Here is a 23,796-nt window from a genome sequence, read left to right on the forward strand (position 1 = left end):
TTTGACATAGTAAAATTCACTTAGAAAAATATAACAAGAACCAACTCTTCTCTAAAATTAAAGCATAACCATAATCAATATTAATATTATCTAATAACACCAAATATTTAAATCAATACAAATAACATAATATTATGCATTAATCTAAAATCTTATGCATTTTAAACATAAAACATTAACTTATAGTTTTAGAATAACTAATAGTACAAAATATTAAGGTTTACAATACTTAAACTCCACATAAGAATAGCCATCATCCATCACTAATAACACAAAATATTAATTGTGTATGACGACCGGGCCACTGGACAGACTTCGGGTGATCCGAGCCAGGGCCCGGACCCGACCCGAAATAATGACCGGGTCTATTTTTGAGACCCTTACCCGGCCCTAGACCCGATGAAATCACACCAAATTAGCCCCTAAAGTATTTGGGGTCGGGTCAGATCTTCGGGCCGGGTCGGGCCATGTACACTCCTACAAAATTATATTAATTTTAATCAGAACTAATACATTAGATTCAATTCAAATAAGGAAGAATTAACAGTAAATTTTACAAGTAAGGTTCACGCACTGATTTATCTGACAATCTGAAGTTGAATTATCTATTATCTTTAAAAACGATTTCAGAGCTTGATGTCAAAAAACAATGGAAATTGAGAATAACAAAAAAAGAAAATAGAGAGAAAAAAGCACGTAAATGAAGAAGGAGAAAGCAGAAAAAAACGACGAAGGAAAAGACAAAAAATTCGAAAAAAGAAACATAATCTTTTCAAAAATAAAAAATTTGTTATAGGTGCGTGAAATATATATGCATAACAAACGCGTTTGAGCGTAATATCAATTAGAAGACTTATAAAAATTATATAGCAAAATCACTTGTACCTAGAGATTAATCCAACTCCTAAACACCTAATAATTATTATGTTCTTAAAAAGTCCAACATAAGAGCCAATAGTCTGCATCCAGTCAATGCTGCCACATTTATCAATGCTAATTAATTATTTACTAGTTACTTACAACAACAAGTGAGATTTTTGTTTCTTTAGTGATTTTCCTTTTCCTACGTCTAGATTCAAACACATAAGCTTTGATTTTATTGACGCAACTTTTCTAATTGAATTTAGGTAATATATATGCGCCTTTAAGGCACGTAATAAATTTATCATTAATTAAAATATTATATCTTTTTAATAAATATAAAATAAATATATTAAAAAATTATTTTTTATATTTTTAATATAATAAAAAAATTTTAATTTATAATTTTAACATATATTTTTAGAAGATATAAAATAAAAAATCTTTATTATTAACACATAATCATTACAAAATTTTATTAAATTAAAAATGACATCAATTATAGAATGATAATATCTGATTATTTTTAAATATTTTTTATTTATTATATTTTATAACAATAATTTAAAATTTAAAATTTGTTTTAAAAAACGTTAGGATCCTTTTTTTTTGACGTATTAGCATTCGCCATAATATTCACACCTACCAAAATATTGATGGAAATAGAGATTTTGTCCGTTGAATATTAACCGGAGAATAAAATGCCATAAAATAAATTCGGAGGGAAAAGGGCGTGGTGGGAGAGAGAAAAGAGCGACAGAGTGAAGATAGTAGTGCACTTGTGCTTCGGAACTTGCCACGGGAAGAAGAAAAAAAAAAATAAAAGTATAAAATAAACAAGGAATAGAGAGAGAGAGAGAGAGAGAGCGCATCGGCATAGGCAATAGCGCATAGCTATTAGTTTTAGTCACTGCCATACAAGAAGCAAGAAGTAGTGAAGAAGAAAAATTGTTAAACTGTTCAATGTAGTGTTAAACTGTTAATTGTGGTGGTTGTTGTGATTGCAGTTGCTTTTTGTTTTCTGCTCCGCTACTCTTCAAACCACCGCGCTTTTCGTTCTTTCCTTCTCTTTCAATTTCTTCACTCAACAACCACTACTCTTTCTCACGCTCTCTCTCTCCTGCTGTTAAAAATCTATTTCTCTCTCTCTCTCTCTTGCAGCTGTATCGTTATCTTAAGTTCTAATCTTCGTAATTGATCACACATTGGGACTCGTTTTTCTTCCCCTGGAACCTCGATTAACCTCTAATCTCTCTCCCTAATTTTCTTTTTCTTTTAATTTTCTTTTTCTGTTTCGATGGAGACATCGGAGAATTGTTCTGTGAAAGTTGCTCTTCACATTCGTCCGCTCATTGCTGATGAACGACAGCAAGGTTGCAGAGAATGCGTTTCAGTTACGCCTGCGAAGCCTCAGGTACCTCGAAACTCGTCTCTTCACCTTCGTCAACATGATGCTTCTTTTTCTTTAACTGTTTTTTTTGTGTGATTATTATTAATGTGTTTTGTCGTTTAGTGGATGCACTTCATTAATTAATGGTGCGTTCGTGAATTTTGTTTTGGTGGTGTGGAGGTTGCTTAATTATTATCATTTAGAAAAGAATGTTCTTTTTTTTTTTTGGGTTTTGAAAATGTAATGTTATTTGTTTATTCCTTTCTTGATTGCTTACCATGTTGAATGTGTAATTTTGCGTAAATCATTTTGTAAAGTAAAAAAGAAATGATCAAAATAATTGTTTCAAAAATTATGCTGAAGTACTGTTTGTTCATGTCATAAGTCATAACATACTTTCCTGTTGCTTTTTTTCTTTATTATTATTATTATTATTATTATTATTATTATTATTATCTATCTAAAAATTTTCAAATGCTAAACTACTCCCACGCAAGCGATAAATTTTTGTTGAATTAATTTTATTAAAAAATTATCCAAAATTTTCAAATTACTTCTACTCCTTCTATCAGCTACATCCTCAGAAACGAGATGGTGAGAGAAGAGGGGAAAGGTGAAAAATAATCGTATGTGTTCATTAATTATGAAAATTAGAATTCACACATGTAAGTCTTGGTGGTGTAGAGTGTGTGGAGGCGCAGAAGGGTTGGTGTCCTTTTGTGTTTGTGAATCGTTCGTATATGTGTGTGTTGATAGTGATGTTGATGCTATTTGTGGATAAAAATGATAGTTTAGCACCTTAGAAGTTAACACTGAAGTATTACCGAGATTTACTTGATCAATTCATTAATCAATTACTTAATGACTTAATACGTTGTTGGAATTTCACCATCGCAGGTAAACTCAACGCTAGAAATTTATAGGATAATCGCTTCTTTATTTGAAGCCTAGACACCCTAATCACGTTTAGAAAATTACTCTATTATTAAGAGCAGGGAGTAAAACGATGATTGCTGTAAGTGAGAGGTCATCATCAGTCAAAATTAAAGTAAAAAAACATGTTCCCCCTAATATGGATTATTGCACATTAAGATGGACTCCGTACGGTACTATGACATGGATTTACTACCATATTAATTGAGTTGCAGTTTTATAGATGCATTTAATTACATTTTCATGTATGCTAGGATAAATAAAATGCCAATTGATTAAAATTTGCTTGTTTGAAGGTTGAAACTATGGAATCATTCTATTCTGATACTGTGTCACTTCACTGTAATATCTATCAGTGACCTTGATAACCTTCACATTTTTAATGTGTATTTTTTTGGATGATCAGGTCCAAATTGGGTCACATTTCTTTACATTTGATCATGTTTACGGAAATGGTGGGTCTCCTTTGGCTGATATGTTCGAAGAATGCATTGCCCCGTTAGTTGATGGCTTATTCCAAGGATATAATGCTACTGTACTTGCGTATGGCCAGGTGAGATCGATCTTGCATGTTATACACTCGAAGTTGGAAAAGACCATTCTATTCGTTTGTATCTGATGCACATATACTCCACAGACAGGATCTGGGAAAACATATACAATGGGAACTGGCTATAGTGACAATTGTCAGACTCAGGCTGGATTAATTCCTAAGGTTATGAATGCCTTGTTCAGCAAGATTGAAACACTAAAGCATCAGACAGAATTTCAGTTGCATGTGTCCTACATTGAGGTATATTATCCATAACATTGAGGTATCTTGTCAAATATTTAACATATATGGTGATTTGTTTATTAAAATTTGAATCATTTGATTATAAACCCGCCTAAACATTTTATGAATTATGGATGATCCATGTTAAATGGATTTTCCTTGCAACCATTTGTTTTGAGGACTTACTTGTACATTTTATTTAAAGATTTTGAAGGAAGAGGTGAGGGACTTGTTAGATTCTGTATCTAACAGTAAATTGGAATCTGCTAATGGCAATTCTGGAAAAGCAACTGTTCCTGGGAGAACACCGATACAAATTCGTGAAACCTCAAGTGGAGTCATAACACTGGCAGGATCAACTGAAGTTGCTGTGAGTACACTACAGGAGATGTCTACTTGCTTGGAGCAGGGTTCTTTAAGTAGGGCAACAGGAAGTACAAATATGAACAACCAGTCCAGGTAAATAATGTGCTCAGTCTAATGCCAATTGTAAAAAGATGTTAAATATGTCATTTTATGCTCGAATACATTGAAAATTTGAAACAGCTTCACATTTTTGGTGTATATGTCTGGTGATGTGTTTACATTCTGTGTACTTTTCCATGCTGACAACATCGGAATATTAGCTAATACATTCTCGTATTAGTTTAATTTTGAAAATTGCATTCCATTTTATGATGAAGATGAGCACGTCAGGTAGTCATTCTTTATATTGAAAAATCACATGTTCTCTAGATAGGAGGGCACAATAATTTTGATGAGTTTTATGAAACACAGTATCATTTTGTTGGTACCATAGTTATCAATAATTTGGTTTGGGTGGTACTGATGTTTTTGAAGATAGTTTTTTTAAATCCTTTTTCCTAGTAGACGTAGGCTTTGCACTTTAGCTTTTTATGGTGATTTCCATTTGATTTTAAACTCAAACAAGAAGTGATAGAAAAGCTTTATTTCTATGTTTTCCACCATAATTTTTGTTATCTAACAATTGTGGTTCCCTTTTTGTATTTAGTCGGTCACATGCCATCTTCACAATCACACTAGAACAGATGCGCAAGCTCCATTCAATTTCTCCCGACAATGACTCTTCAGACGAGGATATGGGTGAAGAATACCTTTCTGCAAAGCTCCATTTGGTAGATCTAGCTGGATCTGAGCGAGCTAAAAGAACTGGTTCTGATGGTGTTCGTTTAAAAGAAGGTTGGTTATACATGACAAGCTTGAATACCTCGTATATTTTTGTTTCAAATTTCAAAGTTCTTTGACAGCCTCGGTACTGCAGTAGACAATGGTAAGGACTCACTAGTGATATTAACTAGATGTTTTGGTTAATAGGCATACACATCAATAAAGGTCTTCTTGCACTTGGAAATGTCATAAGCGCATTGGGAGATGAGAAAAAGCGAAAGGAGGGTATGCATGTCCCGTATCGGGATAGCAAACTCACTCGACTTTTGCAGGTTTGGCTAACTTTTTTTGGTTTGACATAGTGGTTATGTGCTTGTGTGTTACCTATAGGATAGCTTTTAGACTTAATCGTCTTTGCATTTTGCTCTTTTGAGAATCATGTTTACCATAGCTTTCTTATTTTTATCCTATTATGCAATTTTTGAAAATTTGTTCTTAGGACCATCTCTCTTAACATATCTTCCTTACATATTCATAGTTTTTTTTTACAGGTTTAGGTCTCATATACATTCTTCTTCTGGCCAATTATTGCTTTAAAACTTTTTAAAGGCATTGAACAAAAAGTTCATATAAAACTTTATGGAACCTAAAAATAAACTTGATATGCGAAATCATAGATACTATTTATCAGTAGCAGCATTTTCTATATCCAAGTCTGTAAGCTTTGACTTGTAACTTTATACATAGTAATCAACATATCTATCTTTAGTTTCTTAATGTCCATCTCTTAAGAGTCTTTTGATCCAGAATTCCTGGTCCTTGTTGCAGGATTCACTTGGGGGAAACAGCAAAACTGTCATGATAGGTAATCGTTGCTAAAAGTTGATTCATTAATACAACTATTGTGTGTTTAAACCCTTCTCTCTTTTCCCTTGGTTAAATCCATTGAAACTATGAAATGTTCCTTTGCTTTCCTTAGCTTCATTTTGTTTCATTTGAAGCCATCTTATTTCAGCAGGGAAAATCTTTTTCTATTAATGTTATAATCTAGTTACTAATTTCAAGTTCCTGTGTTAATAGATTTAGTGCTTGGTCTATGCGGACAGTTAATTTTAAATAATACTTGGTTAGGTTTCCCTGTTATACTACCACAATATCATAAGGGTAGAGGAGTATTTCCATCTTCCTTTTTATTTTTTTTTTATGAATATTCTAACAAAACTTGCCTGCTTTGCATCCATTTATGATACTCTTATACCACATAAGAGCAGAATTGGTCAAGTGGAAATGACGCTAGGAACTCATTAATTATTTACTTTCATGATTGAAGTAGGGGGATGACAAAACAGCAGTTAGATTAAAAAAAATACAAGATGAAAACTGGGTTTGGAAAACTTTTACTTTTCGAAAGTAGTTTATTAAAACTGACTTTTAAAAGATAGTTTTCCAAAACTTGAAGCATCAATTGTGTTGGGTAAAACAATTTTTAAGATTTAGATAAACCATAACAGACATGAATATAAAGATAAATTTGGATATTTATTAATATATGAAATTATATAAGACTTTTCAATTTTAATAAGAACAAACTAACTTTGAAAAGTACCTCCTTAAGTGCTTTCAAAAGTACTCCTAAATTTTAAAATCTGCATGCACAAACATATGATCTTTTTTCATTTATCTATCACAAAATGAAGTGCTTTGAAAAATTTTATTAAACCAAGCTGAATTTTGATGTTTACATGTCTATCACTGTCATTCTTATAATCAGATAAAAGTGTTTTTACCTTTTGACTTTGTGATTAATTAAAGATATCTTTCTTCTTTATACATAGTTTCTACATACTGCATCATGTGTATATTATTGCCTCCTGGAGATATTATTATAATATTGTTTTCCTGATCATAATTCCAATTTTACCTGCTTTTTAATAACGAAAGGATTCTCCTTTTCCCAGCTTGCATTAGTCCTGCCGACATCAATGCTGAGGAAAGTCTTAATACTCTCAAATATGCAAATCGTGCTCGCAATATTCAAAATAAGCCTATTGTAAGATTCTTGGTTCTTTGTTACTTTAAGTTCATGTACAATCCAGCCGTTGAGAACCAGATCAAGTTTCTTCTGTTACAATATTTGTTGTTAATTTCAGGCTAATCGAGATTTGATATCCAATGAGATGCAGCAAATGCGTCAACAGTTAAAGTACTTGCAGGCTGAACTTTGTGCTCGGGGAGGAACTCCAGCTGATGAAGTGCGGGTATATATCATCATAAACTTTACATTTGAATTACCGTAAGATAAGTGGAGCCTAATATATACCTTGATTCTCCTGCTCTACAGGTTCTCAAGGAAAGGATTGCGTGGCTTGAGGCGACTAATGAGGGCCTCTCTCATGAACTTCATGAATATCGCAGTAGATGTGCTTTTGTCGACAAATGTGAAATTGATGAACCAGTATGTAAATAGGGAAAAATTTAAATGATTTTCTGTTACTTTTGCTTGTATTTATTAAGTCAATGTCATTAAAACAACCAGATGATCATAACGGACATTTATTTTTATTTATTTTCCCCTTAATTTCTCAGGATGGTCATATTTATCTTGAAAGACACTTTCAGAGCTCTGTTTCATCTGATCATCCCATGATTGAAAGTATATCTGGTACACGTTTTTTTATCTGTGTATTCTGAGCCATATGTTAATTTCATAAATTTAAGAAATGAGATTGGAATTCAGAATCTTGCAGAGAGGGATAGGATAAATGACTCATGGCCCCGCATCCTTCTTTCAGAAGAATATAGAAGTATTTTTTTCCTTGTCCTAGTAAATAGTCTCTACATTTATTAAGTGTATAGTCAGGGACTAGAGTCTATGCATCTCTCTTATGAAAATAAGCAGTACTTTGATACTGTGTTGTTATATTATGTAACCAAGGCTGAGTAATTTCCGACTCTGGCCATCTTGGATTGTCCAGAGAAGCTATTATTTATGTTTTCTATTTCCCTACTTTTATCAGGTGACGATTCAGGTGAAAGTGATGAAGCAGTAAAGGAATTGGAGCATGCACTTTTGCAGAATACCATGGATAAAGAGATGAATGAGTTAAATAAGCGCTTAGAGCAGAAAGAGGTTTCATTTCTGAAATTTGTTCTTAGATTTTATGGATGTTCTTAAATGCTTCTTAACTTAGGATCTAATTACCATATATCTCAGAAATTTATCTTTCAAATCTGATGGCAGAGATGTGAACATGCAATTATGTAGATCTTCTTGTCAGCTTGGTTTTTCTCTTATCCACAACCTTAATGGCCTTTGCCAAGCTCTTAGAATGCCTTTAAAAGGTTATATTAGGTGTCAGCTGAGTAACTTTCATCAAAACAATATTGGAAGGCTAAAAGCAAAAAACAAGTGATATTGGAATGTGCTAATTGTTTTTCTTAATTGGTCCTTATGCTAATATCTTGGGGCCTCAAACAGTAAATCGATAAGTGTTCCATTTTATGGTGTTTTAATTTCCATACATTTTTACTTCCTTGCAGTCTGAGATGAAGCGCATTGGAATTGATACTGAAGCACTCAAAGAGCACTTTGGGAAAAAAATTATGGAGCTTGAAGAGGAAAAAAGAAAAGTGCAGGTTTGGACATAGTTAGGTTTAAATACTTTTGAGATAGCACACAAACGAAAGGTTTTTTCTGGTTTGTTTTATTTTTTGTCTACATTTTTTGTGTAACTTGTTTTTAAAATTTTGTAAAAAAAGAAGTCGTGAAAATAAGAAATGAAGACAGTAAACAGTATTTTTGTCATGTTTATGTTTTTCTTTTCACAATTATGAAAACAGAAAACATAAGAATGAAAACAAGGAATCAAACAAATCCTAAGTGTTTATTTTTCTCTTGTTTACTGATTCTGGAATGATAATGATAGCAAGAGAGGGACCGTTTGTTGCATGAGGTAGAGAATCTTTCAGCTAATATTGATGGACTAGCACAGAAATCTCAAGATGTTCGTGGCCAAAAATTGAAAGCACTGGAAGCACAGGTAATATCTCGATATTATTTTCATGGTAATTGTCCTTTTCCAATGTTAAATAGTTTCTGAGTTATTTATATATTATAATCTTGAACATCAGATTTTAGACCTCAAGAAGAAACAAGAAAACCAGGTGCTGCTACTAAAGCAAAAGGAGAAGAGCGAAGAAACTGCAAAAAAATTGCAAGCTGAAATACAGTACATCAAGGCTCAAAAGGCACTTGTGTTTAATTTTTCGAGCTACTTAATTATTGAAATTTTTACCTTGTATCTGATATTGGATTTATGAAAACTGTAGGTCCAATTGCAGCAAAAAATGAAGCAAGAGGCAGAACAATTTCGACAATGGAAGGCTTCTCGAGAAAAGGAGTTACTTCAGGTGATTTGCTTCTATAAATATGTAATCAATATTCTGTTTTCTTGTTTCAAAAAGGCAGTGGAACTTTTAGGCCTTATAATAATTAGTGCTTAATTGTGCACAATATACAAAGTCCATGTCTTTCTGAAGGAACATAGTATGCGATAATTTTGTTGAATGCTCTTTGGTACTTGATAAGTCCTACATTGTTTAGGGATATGGTAATGATAGCCTTTATAAATGTTTGGGCATCTCTCCTTGCAGTAGTCTTGGGATTGAGTTTGGTCAGTTCAATGATAAGAGTAATCTTTTTTGAGTTTTATCTCATTATTTTCTCAATATATCATGTTTCCTATTAAAGAGAAATATGCATGCTGGTCTCATCCACTGTAATTTTTGATCTCCAATCTAATTTTAAACAGTTGAAAAAGGAGGGAAGAAGGAATGAGTATGAAAGACATAAACTTGAGGCTCTAAACCAGCGCCAAAAAAAGGTAAGATATAAAATTTAGTGTTTTCCATGTTCTTTTGTTGCCAACATGATAGGGGCATTATTTCCTACTGTGTCGAGTTCCCTGTGTCGAAAGTCCCGAATGGGGCCTCGATGACGGGATAATTCATGCGGGATGGGGATGGGGAAAAAGATTTTAGATCACTGTTCACTCATTTTCTTGTTCTCAGGTGCTTCATAGGAAGACAGAGGAAGCAACAATAGCCACAAAAAGGCTAAAGGAATTATTGGAAGCCCGCAAATCTTCTCCACGTGAAAACTCTGGTAGAACTTGACAGGGAATTATTTCTCTTTTTTACTTTATATACTATTTTCCTAACTATTTGCTGCCTCTTTCAGCTTATTCAAATGGACACCTTCAACCTGGGCTGGTAATGATCAATTCTTAGCCTATGCAGTACTGCTTAAAAAGCAACTAATCTTGTTATGCTTTTCGTTGCTGGTCTGCTTCTGTTCTACTTCTGATATCTTTACCTACACATCAAAATTGTGATGTTTAAATACACATCTTTCATATTGGCTTTTTTGGTATTAAATACTTTGCGCAAATCCTTTCTAAAAATTTTTAACATAATTTGTATTCCTAGGTTAATGAGAAATCCCTCCAAAAATGGCTTGATCAGGAGCTTGAGGTCGTGGTACATGTGCATGAAGTTCGTGCTGAATTCGAGAAGCAAAAGCAGGTGTAAGTGACCACAATTGTTTTCTCCTTTTCTCCCCAAGCATACAATATAATATTGATTGAAACCTTTTTCAGCCAAGCTGCATTGGAGGAAGAGTTGGCTACACTGAAACAAGTCCATCAGTTCTCGGATTGCCAGAGTATCCCTACAGGACAGAACAAATATTCCAGGTAGAAATATTTTCTTGCATGTGTATTAAGGCACATTGAGGATATTTTGGAGTATATAACAATTTATTTTCCTCCATTTGTTAGATTATTATCCATGCCACCGGATGTAAAAGTCTCAAGAATAGCTTCTCTTGAGAATATGCTGGGCATGTCTTCGGCTGCTTTGAAAGCCATGGCTTTACAACTTACAGAGGCTGAAGCAAGGGAACGTGCATTAAGCAAGGTGTTTCAGTACAACTTAAGTAACCGTGGACGTTGGAACCAATTACGCTCAATGGGAGATGCTAAGAATGTGCTTCAGTACTTATTCAATGCTACAGCAGAAGCAAGGTGCTTTTAGAATGAATCAGTTTAAGCTTTTGTAGATTGTCACCCAGTTGACTAGGGAGTAAAGACAACAATTCACTAAGATGCACTTCTATTTTTATTTATTTTATTTTCTTTATTGTCAATGTTTAGAGGATTGTTACCCAGTTTAAGCTTTTGTAGTCTGTATTTCCATTAACAGGTGTCAATTGTGGGAAAAGAATATAGAACTTCAGGACTTGAAAGAGCAAATAAACGAACTAGCAAGGCTACAGAAAGAAAGTGAAACAGAGAGAAAAGAACTTCTAAAGGAGCAAACACTTAAGGAAGAAGCTGTTTCTGTCGCCTTGTACACATCAATGGTGAGATTTTCTATTCTATCAGCAATTACTGTGAGCTTTATGTGCAAATATTTTAACACCTACAGCATACAGATGGAGATTATCAGTACATTTGAAATAGATTAGAGCAAGATGGTTAAGTTCTGTAGGATAAAGTACGTCTAATGACCCAGATGATTTTGAAATGATAAACAATATTTTAAAACTTTGAAACCTTTATTTAGCCATCACTAAACTCTGCTTATATAATCGTAGTTTCTTAACCAAATATGAGTACTGGAATCTTATAAACTTAGTTTTCATTAATTTAAAATATATTAAGTATTTGATTGAAACCAACAGGAAAACTCTCGGTCCTTGAAACACCTTGCGGATGAATTGAGTGGCCCATTGTCTCCCATGTCACTTCCTGCAACAAAGCAACTTAAATTCACCCCTGGAGTTGTTAATGGGTCAGTTACAGAGTCAGCTACTATTATGGACAATGGACGAAAGGTAACCCACTATATGCTTTGTTTGTACACCAATTGTGTCATGTTTCGGTTAAAGCAATAATGGTTTTCTATTCAGATGATACCCATTGCGGAGTTGTCAGCAAGGAGGCTAGCAGCTGTTGGGCAAGCTGGAAAACTTTGGAGGTGGAAGAGAAGTCATCATCAATGGCTGATACAGTTCAAATGGAAATGGCAGAAGCCGTGGAAACTTTCAGAATGGATCAAACACAGCGACGAAACAATCATGAGGTCAAGACCTCGAGCACAGGCCTTGATCAATGCTATGTGAGTTCGAGCTCATAAGGACATCATTGTAACTCCAGTGCTTGCTCTGTGTTTCAACATGGCTTGGCTAAAGCTCAGATAGTTGTAGGTAATCCACAAACAGTTTTTAACATCGTAGACAACATAGTGCTCCGGTAAACATGTTGCATTTTCTTTCCATAACTACCTAGAGGAGTGTGCCACTTGAATTCTTTAGCACTGAAATTGTTCTCCAACTTGCAGTGTGTATACAGGCAATAAGTAAATTGGAAAAGCTTGCTGAGAGTTTGGCTGTTGGAAAAGGCTGTGTTATGGTCATTTGTGTATGTTGTAATTTTGTAACGACACATGTAGCCGTACGCTGACATTTAATAATATCATAGGAAAGATCAGTTTTAGTTTTAGATAGTTAAAACCAAAATGGTCCTCCTTTTGCATGTACTACAAAAGATATTGCAAGATTTTTTTGTACAGATAAACTAGTCCCCAAAATTACTCATATTATGATGTTAGCTAATAATCTTTCATTCTTGATACTTTTTATGAATTTATCAAGCTCTGTGCAGTATTTGGCCGTTTATTGTGTCAAACATGTTTGTGAATGCTTAATTAGGTATCCTTTTTATTTTTTGTATATTGGCGCAAATGTAAAGAAAAAATATTAATATTTCTCTTCTAATAATTACTTCCAATAAAAAAATAACAAAAAGGAAAAAAGAATTATGGCAAACAAGTACTGGAAACCCTTTTTCTTTTCTTCTTCAAACATCCATGTTAAAATAAGAAACACCGAAACCAGCTCAAAAATTGAATAAGCTCAACACATCTATATAAATTATTTGTCAAAGAAGTATCATTAACACCATACCAGCCACTGCAGAGTGCAGACAGTAAAATTGTGATATATATCCCACGATTCCGCATTTTTACTGTGTTAGTCTGTCGATATTACGGTGAAAGATGAGTGCCTAATCCATAAACTTGCCTTCAAATCACTCTTATACGTTCCATTCATTCTGGCCAAGAAGAGTAGTTGACACTTGACACAGTACTTCCATTGTAATGCTGTGTGATTTGTTCTCAGCAAACAATCAAGCCAGACTTAAAAGACCCAAACTATAATGAAAAGCGTTTAAGTTGCGTGTCCTTAGCTTCATGTTGCGCTCTCCTTTATTTCCTGTATCATCTTCAAGACTTGCCACATTGCCGGTCTCTGCTCTGGCGAGGTAGCACTGCAAATACTGGCAACCTCTGTGAGCATTTCGAGCCGGTTGTCTTCGCTATCATCGTCATCCCTCATTGCTCTAACCCAGTCTTGCAAATCCGTTGGCACAAGCACAGGGTGTTGAGAGGGGTGTTTACCGGTCAAAAGCTCCAGCAGAAGCACGCCGAAAGAATACACATCAGACTTGGAAGATGCCCTGCGGCTAGACTGGCGGACTTCTGGTGCTTTATAGGCTGTGGAATCGGCATCTTCAGCGACCGAAGAATCTGCCAGAAAGGACAAACCGTAGTCTGTAATGCACGCTTCAAAGTCTGGTCCAAGAAGGACATTCGAGGATTTTAGGTTGCCATGAATTAAGGATGAAGCTTGATGTACATAAGCAAGTCCATGAACTACATCTTCTGCTATTTTCAAGCATGATGTCCAATGGAGGGGCTTTGCCCTTGCTGATCTTGAGCCTGGAATAATACAGCAGCTACCTTAGTTAAGAAAATATCCTAGGACATTAAACGGGAAATCACATTGTTTTCCATTCAGCTATCTGTAATATAATTAAGTTGATATCAACTTCTAGTTACAAAATACGTGATGTGCTAGGGAAGGTGGAAGTTTTCAATTGTCTGCACTTGTTTAAAACTGGTTACCAAATAATGAAAACTACCTAGAGAAGTAAAGCAAAAGTTTTGCCAGAACTAGTGTCAAATAACAATCTTTATTAATTCTTAGATAAACCATCATAATTTTTTTTTTCAGAGTTGACTTTTTATTTTCTTTATCCTTTATTCTCTCTAATTTAGTAGCATTGCTGATAAGAGAATATGCAGATATAGAAAGAATTTATTGATCTCAACGGGGAAACAAGCATGGGTATGAAATAGTACCGATGACTTAGAAACCATAAACTGTTTAATAGAACAGTTTAATAAGAAGTTCAATAGAGCAATGAGTCAATTAAATGAAGCATGGTAGGTAGTCAAGAAGCCCGTAACACAAGATCAAATAAGACATTTAAACCTAAAATGGTCCTACTGCAGTCACAGAAACAGGTAACAACCTTAAATAGTCCAACTCCGTGATGTCGGCATTGGAATTGATGAGATAAGTGCTACAGTGGTACCCACTCAACCCCAGACTTAGAAACCACACAAAAACAAACAAACAATGGTAGTTAATGTTTACCGAATGCAATACCAAACTATTTTTTCGTTGGCTACAAAAATACCAAACTTACCACACTACTATTAACCATTGTCTTCACGCTACCACAATACCACTGGTCAAATTTTACACCTTATAAGAATAAGTTGTATTATATTATTATTATATATCTGTATATATGATTTATTATTTTATAATACATCAGATTAGCTTTAATAATTGAGTTAATTACATAACTATTATAAGACATACTTTTTAAAAATAAAAAAAAGGTTCATCTAACTCCAAGTTGGGTCCATCAAAATTTCACTAAGAACAAACTCTAATGTTATAGAAATGTTCCCATAACCTATCATTCAAACACTTTTGAATGTAGGAGACTTTTTATATTTTTTTTTTATGAAATAAAAAAATTTTATTCTTAGTCACTTATCTTATGTGTTATTATATCTTCTCTTTTCTTAACGATTTTGTAGCAATCAATTAATGTGAAGTTATAATCATTCTTCCACCATATATAAAAATTTTCTATAAAAATATATGAGAATAACTTTCAATTACAATTGAATTTAGTAAAATATTAGCTATAGGCATAATAATACAACTATGATATATGGAGAAAGATGTAAGACAGTAAGAATGCCTCTAAATAAATTCATCTTAATTACTTAGGTGTATTAAAAATGACAGTGATTCACAAACAGATGAAGTGATTCTTGTGAATGGATAGAGTATTGGGAGTGGGGAGCGGATCTCTCCACTAAAAAAAATTAGATCAATTATTTAATTTAATTTTTTATTATTCTCTCTGGTATTTATTTTTAGCTCCATTTATAGAATTAATGAATTAAAGGTGAGAGATGTTAGTTATTCTGAGAGAAGTGTGCAGAAATGATAATACTACCAAACCTCCAAATTTCAACACTGGACATACAACTTGCGTGGACCATGTCCATGTGTGTAAGCATCTTCATCAAAATTTACCACCCAAAAAATCCACCGCCAGCTAGCTACCCCACCCAATACCCAATTAGCCGCAGAAAGCATCAACCACAAACAATGCAACAACTTAAATGCAAATAAAACAAAACAACCAAGGAAAACCAAAAGAGAAACCTTACCGTGCATTTGAATATTGACAGAGAAGTTCAAAGACAGTAATTTCAAGAGAAAATGAAAAAATTCAACGAACATTTAGCCAATTTTCTCTTCTTCTATCTCATTTTAAAAAAGAGTTAAAAATTGCATTCGTGAATTTTGTTTACCCAAATTAAAAGAAAAAAAATCGACTCCATCTTTTTTTTCCTTCTTCCCTCATCTCTCTATATTTACCTTTTAGAAATATTTGATAATAAAAATAAAATTAACCAAAAATAACTATAATTTATTTTATTTAACATTTATTAATTATTACTATAATTAATAAATACTAAATAAAACCAGTTCTATTCTTTTTTTTCTTCGTACCATTACCATTTACTTTTTTTGTCTTAATTTCTGCACTCCATATATATATATATCCGAAGGCATGCTATTTAAGCTAACTGGTTTGAACAATAATTAAGCTTACCATGAACAAGATTGAAAAGGCTTCCATTTGGCTGATAATCATAGATGACAAGCCTCTCGCCCTTGGACTGAAAATAAGCCCTCACCGGAACCAAATTCGGGTGCCGAAGAGCACCAACCATCTCCATGTGCCTCTCAAACACCTCTCCGCTCATCGCTGCCGTCTTCCCGGCGTCCATTCTCTTAACTGTCAGGATCAGCTGCGAATCAAGAACCGCCTTGTAAGTGGTCCCCACGCTCCCCCTCCCAAGAAGCTCCGCCGACGCCCTCATCAGCTGCTCCAGCGTGTACGGCTGCGCCTCACCGTAGCAGAATATCAACTTCCCACTCTTATGCGCCCTCTCTATCTCCTCTATCCTCTTCACCTTCATCGTTGAAAGGACGTCGTTTTCGTTTTCCCTTTCCCTCACCAACTGCGCAGGGTTATTTCTTCCGGTTTCAACCTCCAACGCCGTCGTTTTCTCCGTCTCGAATTTTTCCCCGAGCATTCCCCCTTGCTTGTTTCTATTCTTCTTCCTCGCCACCGCAACCGCCGCAAGCCCTGCGCCAACGAGAACCGCGGCCGCGACGGAGATTCCGAGAACCAATCCACTGCTCTTGTGCTTCCTTTCCTTGATCGGGGAATGAACCACCACGATCCCCTGCTCGCTCTGCCCTAGCGGCGCGCCGGAGGACGTGGCAGCAGAAGAGCCACCGCCACCGAAGAATCTAGAATGCCGATCGCATGGCTTGTGGATAATCTCTCCGCAGAGGTCATTGTTTCCTGAAAACGACGGCGCATCGAACTTCGCGAGCGTGGGCGTAACAGGCACGGGACCGGTAAGGTTGTTATTCGAAACATCAAGCGTTTCAAGAAACGACAAATTCAGCGCAGGGAGAGTGCCGTTAAAGTAGTTAGAATCCAGCCGGAGGGAGATTAACCGGTCGAGCGAGTTGAGCCGAACCGGAATCGGACCGGCAAGCTCGTTATGAGCGAGTGAGAGAGTAACTAACCGATGAAGCGTGAGAACCGAGAGCGGGAACGTTCCGGAAAAGCGGTTACGGTCGAGGAAGAGGGACTTGAGGTTTTTAAGAGGGGAGAGGTCAGGGATGGTGCCGGAGAGTGAGTTGTTACGGAGGCTGAGGACGCGGAGCTGGTCGAGGCGGGCGAGTGTGTCGGCGGCGAAGGTGCCCCTGAGAGAGAAGCCTTGGACGACGAAGCGAACCACTCTGCCTTGTGCGCACTTCACTCCTTGCCACTCGCAGTAGTCGTAGCGCTCGTTTAAGGTGTATAGAAGCTTGTTGTCGAGGTCTGCTTTTGACTTGAAGGAGAGCAGTGAAACGGCGTCGGATGGTAACATTGTGTTTACTTCCGTTGAGGGACTGGCATCGGCGGTTAACACCAAAATGAGAAGGAGCAAGTGTGAGTGGAGGTAATGCATTGTTTAGTTGTAATGTAATGTGTGTGCGTGTGACTGTATGAGAGAGATTTGATTCTAGTGTCAGTGGGTTGGGTGGTGGTTTGTTTTGGATTGTTTGGTTTTTTTGGTGGGGGGAATCTGTGACATGCTTTGGAACGGAGAAAAGAAAAAGAAAGAGAGATGCGGAGAAAGATGTGAAGTGAAGGGAAGAGAAGTGGGGTGTTTCAGTGTTTGTGTTGTGTGGGTAGTGGGTAGTGGGTAGTGTGAGTAGAGAGGGAGTGTGATTTTTGATTGGATGGAGGCGGAAGAGAAGTGCGGAGCAGCTGGACCTGAACTCTCTACTCACGTGAAAGTGGAGCGAGAGATTATTGTGTGGCAATTTGCCATGTGGATACCTTGCTTATTCGCATATGTTTATGAAATTATTTTATTTAGTCACAAAAGTGTGTGGTTATTTAACTGTGTTAGATTTTTCTAAGCAGTGTGTTCAGACCTAAGAGTATTGGTTAAAAGAAAAAAGACCACTACTGTAATGTATTAAATAATTAAACTTTGGTGGATTCTATGGTGTAGAAAGGAAATTGTTTCTACATGTGTAGAATGATAGGTGTCAATGTATTAGTAGCTTATGTTGATGGTTCTTGGATGGGAAAGAATTAATTAGAGTATACAATTGTTGATTTATTGGACCCACAAAAAAAGAGTGTGTGTGACATTATATCTGTGTCATAAAGACAACTTATTAGGTTTTTTTATTTTAATAAATTAAATAAATATTTTATTTATTAAAATAAATAATTTAAAAAATTATTACCATGTAGATGAGATATATGTATTTATAAATATAAAAATATATTTTATAAAAATAATAAAAATATTAATAATTTAAATTAGACCAAACTCTTACAAATAGAACATTTCAATTAATATGGAAGGTGGACGATCTTAACCGTACTACTTCCATCCACCGGCGTTTTTTATTAGAATTTACACTAAATCAATTCAAATAATAATAAAGCGGAATTCGAATCTCCAACACTTGCTTAAACAAACTAGTGAGCTAACCACTAGACCAAGTTCATTAATTAGTTAGTTAAAACTGCCTATTTCTTCTATTATTTTGAAACTGCTCATCTTTTCTATTATTTGAAATTGCTTATCTTTCTTATTATTTGAAATATTCTATTTTTAAAAGTTTGATTTAATTTAAATTATTAATATTTTTTATTATTTTCAAAAATTATATTTTTATATTTACAAATACACATATCTCGTTTACAGTAAGAAGATATATGAAAATTAAAAAAATACACATATCTCGATATGGATAAAATTATCTCGTTTACTGTATAAACAAGATAAGAGATGCTGATGTATTTTCCTAATAATTTTTAAAATTATTTATTTCAGAAAATAAAATATTTATTTAATTTATTAAAATAAAAATTTTTCACATATTATTTGATTTATTGTTAATAAATATGTGTATCACTAATCAAATTAGAATTAAGTCCATTAGATGAAAAAAATTTGAAAAAAAAAATATTTTTTAATATTAACCAAAATATTTTTCATGGAATTTAAAAAAGAAAAAGATCTGGAGACTAACTTACTTTCACTCTTAAAATTATTACTATTAAAAACGAAAGAATGTATAATTTAAGTAATAGGTAATTACTATTCATTTACCGTGGTTAACAAATTTAATTTGTTTTTATAATTATATGTCCTAAATATATTACTGATTATTTTTATATTTTTAATATTTTACATGTTTTAATTTATAAATTGAATTGATAATTTACTATAATTAAAGGTATCCCATTTTTTTTAGAAGAAAATATTTAACTTTGAACAAAAGGCTAAATTAAAAAGATATAAAATGTTTTAGACAAAAATAAAATATTTTTTCAATTGTAATTGAATGAATCGAAAACATTAAGGACATTAAGGACATTAAGGACAAAAGTATATTTTATCCTATTATTAAATATTTAAAAATAAATAACAATCTACAATTGAAAAAATATTGTTTTGGTCCATAATATTTGAACTAAGTTCTAATTTTATTCTTAATGTTTAAAATATTTTATTTTTGTCTAAAATATTTTATATCGTTCTAATTTAGTCTTTTGTTCAAAGTTAAATATTTTCTTCTAAAAAAATGGGATACTTTTAATAATAATAAATTATCAATTTAATTTATAAATTAAAACATGTAAAATATTAAAAATATAAAAATAATTAGTAATATATTTAGGACATATAATTATAAAAACAAATTAAATTTGTTAACCACAGTAAATGAATAGTAATTACCTATTACTTAAATTATATATTCTTTCGTTTTTAATAGTAATAATTTTAAGAGTGAAAGTAAGTTAGTCTCCAAATCTTTTTCTTTTTTAAATTCTATGAAAAATATTTTGGTTAATATTAAAAAAGATATTATTTTTTTTCAAAATTTTTTTCATCTAATGGACTTAATTCTAATTTAATTAGTGATATACATATTTATTAACAATAAATCAAATAATATGTGAGAATTTTTTATTTTAATAAATTAAATAAATATTTATTTTTTGAAATAAATAATTTTAAAAATTATTAGAAAAATACATCAGCCTCTCTTATCTTGTTTATACTGTAAACGAGATAATTTTATCCGTATCGAGATATGTGTATTTTTTCAATTTTCATATATCTCCTTACTGTAAACGAGATATATGTATTTGTAAATATAAAAATATAATATTTGAAAATAATAAAAAATATTAATAATTTAAATTAAATCAAACTCTTAAAAATAGAATATTTCAAATAATAAGAAAGATAAGCAGTTTTAAAATAATAGAAGAAATAGGCAGTTTTAACTAACTAATTAATGAACTTGGTCTAGTGGTTAGCTCACTAGTTTGCTTAAGCAAGTGTTGGAGATTCGAATTCCGCCTTGTTATTATTTGAATTGATTTAGTGTAAATTCTAATAAAAAACACTGGTGGATGGAAGTAGTACGGTTAAGATCGTCCACCTTCCATATTAATTGAAATGTTCTATTTTTAAGAGTTTGGTCTAATTTAAATTATTAATATTTTTATTATTTTTATAAAATATATTTTTATATTTATAAATACATATATCTCGTCTACATGGTAATAATTTTTTAAATTATTTATTTTAATAAATAAAATATTTATTTAATTTATTAAAATAAAAAAAAACTTAATAAGTTGTCTCTATAACACATATATAATGTCACACACTCTCTTTTTTTTGTGTGGGTCCAATGAATCAACAATTGTGTACTCTAATTAATTTTTTTCCATCCAAAAACCATTAACATAAACTACTAATACATTGACACCTATCCTTCTACACATGTAGAAACAATTTCTTTTCTATACCATAGAATCCACCTTAAACTTTTTCAAGTTTTAAAATACATTTTTTGCTTTTGTAATTTCTTAAGACAATAAGACCTAAGAGTTAAGATGTTTGTTTATGTAGTAGTAGTGTGCAAAACAGCAAAAGAGAAAAAAAATGCTTTTCAGAATTTCAGACAACTATTACAAGCAATTATGTGTAAGTTTCATTTTTATATTCTTTACTTGACTTTAAAAATTCCATGCATGATTCATTTCACATAAATAAATAAAGGCCATCATTCATATAAAAACAATAAAAAAAACTTTTTTTAAATTATTTATTTGATCACAGTTAAAAAAACATGTTCTAAGAAATATGAGTTAATGATAAAAACGTAAACTATGAATAAAATTAAATTTATAAATAAATTCAAAAATTTTAAAAAAATAATTAAATTATCTAAACTAATAGTTCAAAATTAATAATTTTAATTAATATTAATTCAAATGACACTGGATTTTTTTAAATTAATACAAAATATTTTTTTAAAATATAGATCTTTAAAAATAAAAAAATATTTATTAAAATATTATAAAAATTATAAATAAAAATTTAATATGTAAAAAATTATTAAATTCGCAAACAATGAGAAGAATATCAAAATGATAATGAAATAGGAACAAAAAAAATAATATTATAAAATTTATAAAACATAATAAAAATAAAATAATTTTCTAATAAAGTTTTTGTTAAAAATTTAAATTTTGAATAAATTAACAAATTGGTATCAAAGTTAAAGTAACAATTTTAAAAATATAGCAATATTTTTTTAATGATGATACACTTTTAATTTATGTCACATGACAAAAATTAAATATATGATAATTTATTCAATGAATGAGATCCAATATTCTTATTAAAGACAATTTAAATGTCTTTGCGTGAATTTTTACTATAAATAAAATGTTGAATAATTATATAAATAGCATTTTTTTCTCTTTATTATATGTGATTGTGGTTCTGAGCCCCTGAATGATTTGATTTTAATTTTGAAGTAATTAATAGTACCATTTTTTATTGAATTTTGGCACTTGTTATTCGTTAAGGTTTAAAAATATTTTATTAGAAAGTTCAAAATTTGAAATTTTTAATGCATTTATAAAAAAATATAAATTTTTTTATGAATAAATAAATTAAATATTTTATTTATTAATATATATAATTTAAAAAATATTTATATTTTTAAATTATATTATATATCTCGTATAAAAAATAAAAAATCAATATAACTTATTACAATCAAATTAGACGATGATCTAATTGGATAAATTTAAATTAAAAAAATAAACTAAATGCTGTAACTTCTTCGGTAAGAACCGAAATTTTATGGCTATTTAAAATAGAAGAAAATAATAATTTAATTGTCTGAAATAGATTTAGAAAGTTAGAAATATTATTTAAAAAAATTTAAAAGTAAAATTTAGATTTAGCGAATTTTTTTGAGTGAGAAAACGTATTTTTTTGTGTGAAAAATTGTATAAAAAATGTACTGATAATTTAGCTGACAATACTGGATTAAGTCTGTCCGTTACTGTGTAAGAAAAATCAAAACTGTAAAAAAAATTTAAAATTGAAAATCGGTCACTTATTCTAAAAGTTTTGGACTAAAATTGAGCTAAATAAACTAAAAATATTAAACGGTTAGACCGATCCAAGTTGGACCCAATCCCAATATATATACACCTTTTATGAGCCAATTTAGCTCATTACACACAAAAAGAAGAGAGCAGCTGAGTTATAAGGGAGAAGAGAAGAAGGGTTTACTATTCATTCTTCTCTTCCTTGGCTCATATCTTGAGCTACAGAGCTCCGATTTGCGTATCGTTTGCGGTCACGCAAAGCTCTCAACGAGCTCTTCATTTCTAGCTAAACAAAGTGATAAGAAAATTTTCCAATTCTCTATCCTAATAGATTTCAAATTTTTGGGTTTAGTTATTGAGGTAATTTTGTGATTTTGGTTGTTTAGGTGTGATCTAGCATTGGATTATTGTTGGGTTTTGTCTCAAATACCATTGGGTGAGGTAAGTGATGAGCGGATAATTTATACGCTTTTTGGCATTGTTTTTAGGTAGTTTTTAGTATGATCTAGTTACTTTTAAGGATATTTTCATTAGTTTTTATGTTAAATTCACATTTCTGGACTTTACTATGAGTTTGTGTGTTTTTCTGTAATTTCAGGTAATTTCTGGCTGAAATTGAGGGACTTGAGCAAAACTCTGAAAAAGGCTGACAAAAGGACTGCTGATGCTGTTGGAATCTGACCTCCCTGCACTCAAAATGGATTTTCTGGAGCTACAGAACTCCAAATGGCGCGCTCTCAATGGCGTTGGAAAGTAGACATCCAGAGCTTTCCAACAATATATAATAGTTCATACTTTATTCGGAAATTGACGACGTAAAGTGGCGCTCAACGCCAAGTACATGCTGCTGTCTGGAGTTAAACGCCAGAAACACGTCATAACCCGGAGTTGAACGCCAGAAACACGCTATAACTCGGCGTTCAACTCCAAGAAAAAGCCTCAGCTCGTGGATAGATCAAGCTCAGCCCAAGCATATACCAAGTGGGCCCCGGAAGTGGATTTATGCATCAATTACTTACTCATGTAAACCCTAGTAGCTAGTTTAGTATAAATAAGACTTTTTACTAGTGTATTAGTCGTCTTTTGACCACGTTTATCTTTGGTCTCAGTTTTTTTTTATTCTTCATCTTAGGAGGCTATTGATCACGTTTTAGGGGGCTGGCCATTCGGCCATGCCTGGACCTTTCACTTAT

General features: G+C 32.4%; 2 protein-coding genes across 5 annotated transcripts; one reads left to right on the forward strand and one right to left on the reverse strand.

Moving 5' to 3' along the window:
- The first annotated feature begins 1,621 nt into the window (after positions 1 to 1,621).
- Positions 1,622 to 12,796, forward strand: LOC130938481 (kinesin-like protein KIN-4A). Of its 4 annotated transcripts, none has more exons than XR_009069665.1 (27): positions 1,622 to 2,275; positions 3,591 to 3,737; positions 3,822 to 3,977; positions 4,165 to 4,418; positions 4,972 to 5,159; positions 5,295 to 5,419; positions 5,916 to 5,952; positions 7,046 to 7,137; positions 7,238 to 7,345; positions 7,429 to 7,542; positions 7,674 to 7,749; positions 7,835 to 7,891; positions 8,105 to 8,217; positions 8,628 to 8,723; positions 9,014 to 9,127; positions 9,219 to 9,335; positions 9,417 to 9,497; positions 9,899 to 9,970; positions 10,158 to 10,251; positions 10,327 to 10,358; positions 10,575 to 10,672; positions 10,745 to 10,840; positions 10,925 to 11,170; positions 11,349 to 11,508; positions 11,830 to 11,982; positions 12,058 to 12,400; positions 12,489 to 12,796. XR_009069665.1 is itself a non-coding variant. In XM_057867157.1 (26 exons), the coding sequence occupies exons 1-26, from the start codon at positions 2,159 to 2,161 to the stop codon at positions 12,268 to 12,270; spliced, it is 3,156 nt and encodes a 1,051-aa protein (XP_057723140.1). In that variant the 5' UTR covers positions 1,622 to 2,158; the 3' UTR covers positions 12,271 to 12,796. The 4 variants fall into 4 exon arrangements, 1 of the variants encoding a protein (XP_057723140.1); XR_009069649.1 differs by having other exon boundaries at positions 1,623 to 2,275; positions 12,058 to 12,354; positions 12,489 to 12,794; XM_057867157.1 differs by having other exon boundaries at positions 12,058 to 12,796.
- A 178-nt stretch (positions 12,797 to 12,974) lies between these two features.
- Positions 12,975 to 17,981, reverse strand: LOC130967366 (probable inactive receptor kinase At5g67200). Its single transcript, XM_057892222.1, has 2 exons — positions 16,199 to 17,981; positions 12,975 to 13,928 (listed from the first exon to the last, which is right to left on the reverse strand). The coding sequence occupies exons 1-2, from the start codon at positions 17,616 to 17,618 to the stop codon at positions 13,399 to 13,401; spliced, it is 1,950 nt and encodes a 649-aa protein (XP_057748205.1). The 5' UTR covers positions 17,619 to 17,981; the 3' UTR covers positions 12,975 to 13,398.
- Between the last annotated feature and the right edge of the window lie 5,815 nt (positions 17,982 to 23,796).

Source organism: Arachis stenosperma, chromosome 1, assembly GCF_014773155.1.
Source record: "Arachis stenosperma cultivar V10309 chromosome 1, arast.V10309.gnm1.PFL2, whole genome shotgun sequence".
Classification (NCBI taxonomy): Eukaryota; Viridiplantae; Streptophyta; class Magnoliopsida; order Fabales; family Fabaceae; genus Arachis; species Arachis stenosperma.

Excerpts from the sequence above, each read along its gene's own strand:
- LOC130938481 (XM_057867157.1), top strand. The coding sequence starts at position 2,159 with ATGGAGACATCGGAGAATTGTTCTGTGAAAGTTGCTCTTCACATTCGT. Across the intron at positions 2,276-3,590 it reads TTACGCCTGCGAAGCCTCAG|GTCCAAATTGGGTCACATTT; the intron begins GTACCTCGAAAC and ends TTGGATGATCAG. Across the intron at positions 7,892-8,104 it reads TCTTTCAGAAGAATATAGAA|GTGACGATTCAGGTGAAAGT; the intron begins GTATTTTTTTCC and ends TACTTTTATCAG.
- LOC130967366 (XM_057892222.1), bottom strand. The coding sequence starts at position 17,618 with ATGCATTACCTCCACTCACACTTGCTCCTTCTCATTTTGGTGTTAACC. Across the intron at positions 13,929-16,198 it reads CCTTTTCAATCTTGTTCATG|GCTCAAGATCAGCAAGGGCA; the intron begins GTAAGCTTAATT and ends GTATTATTCCAG.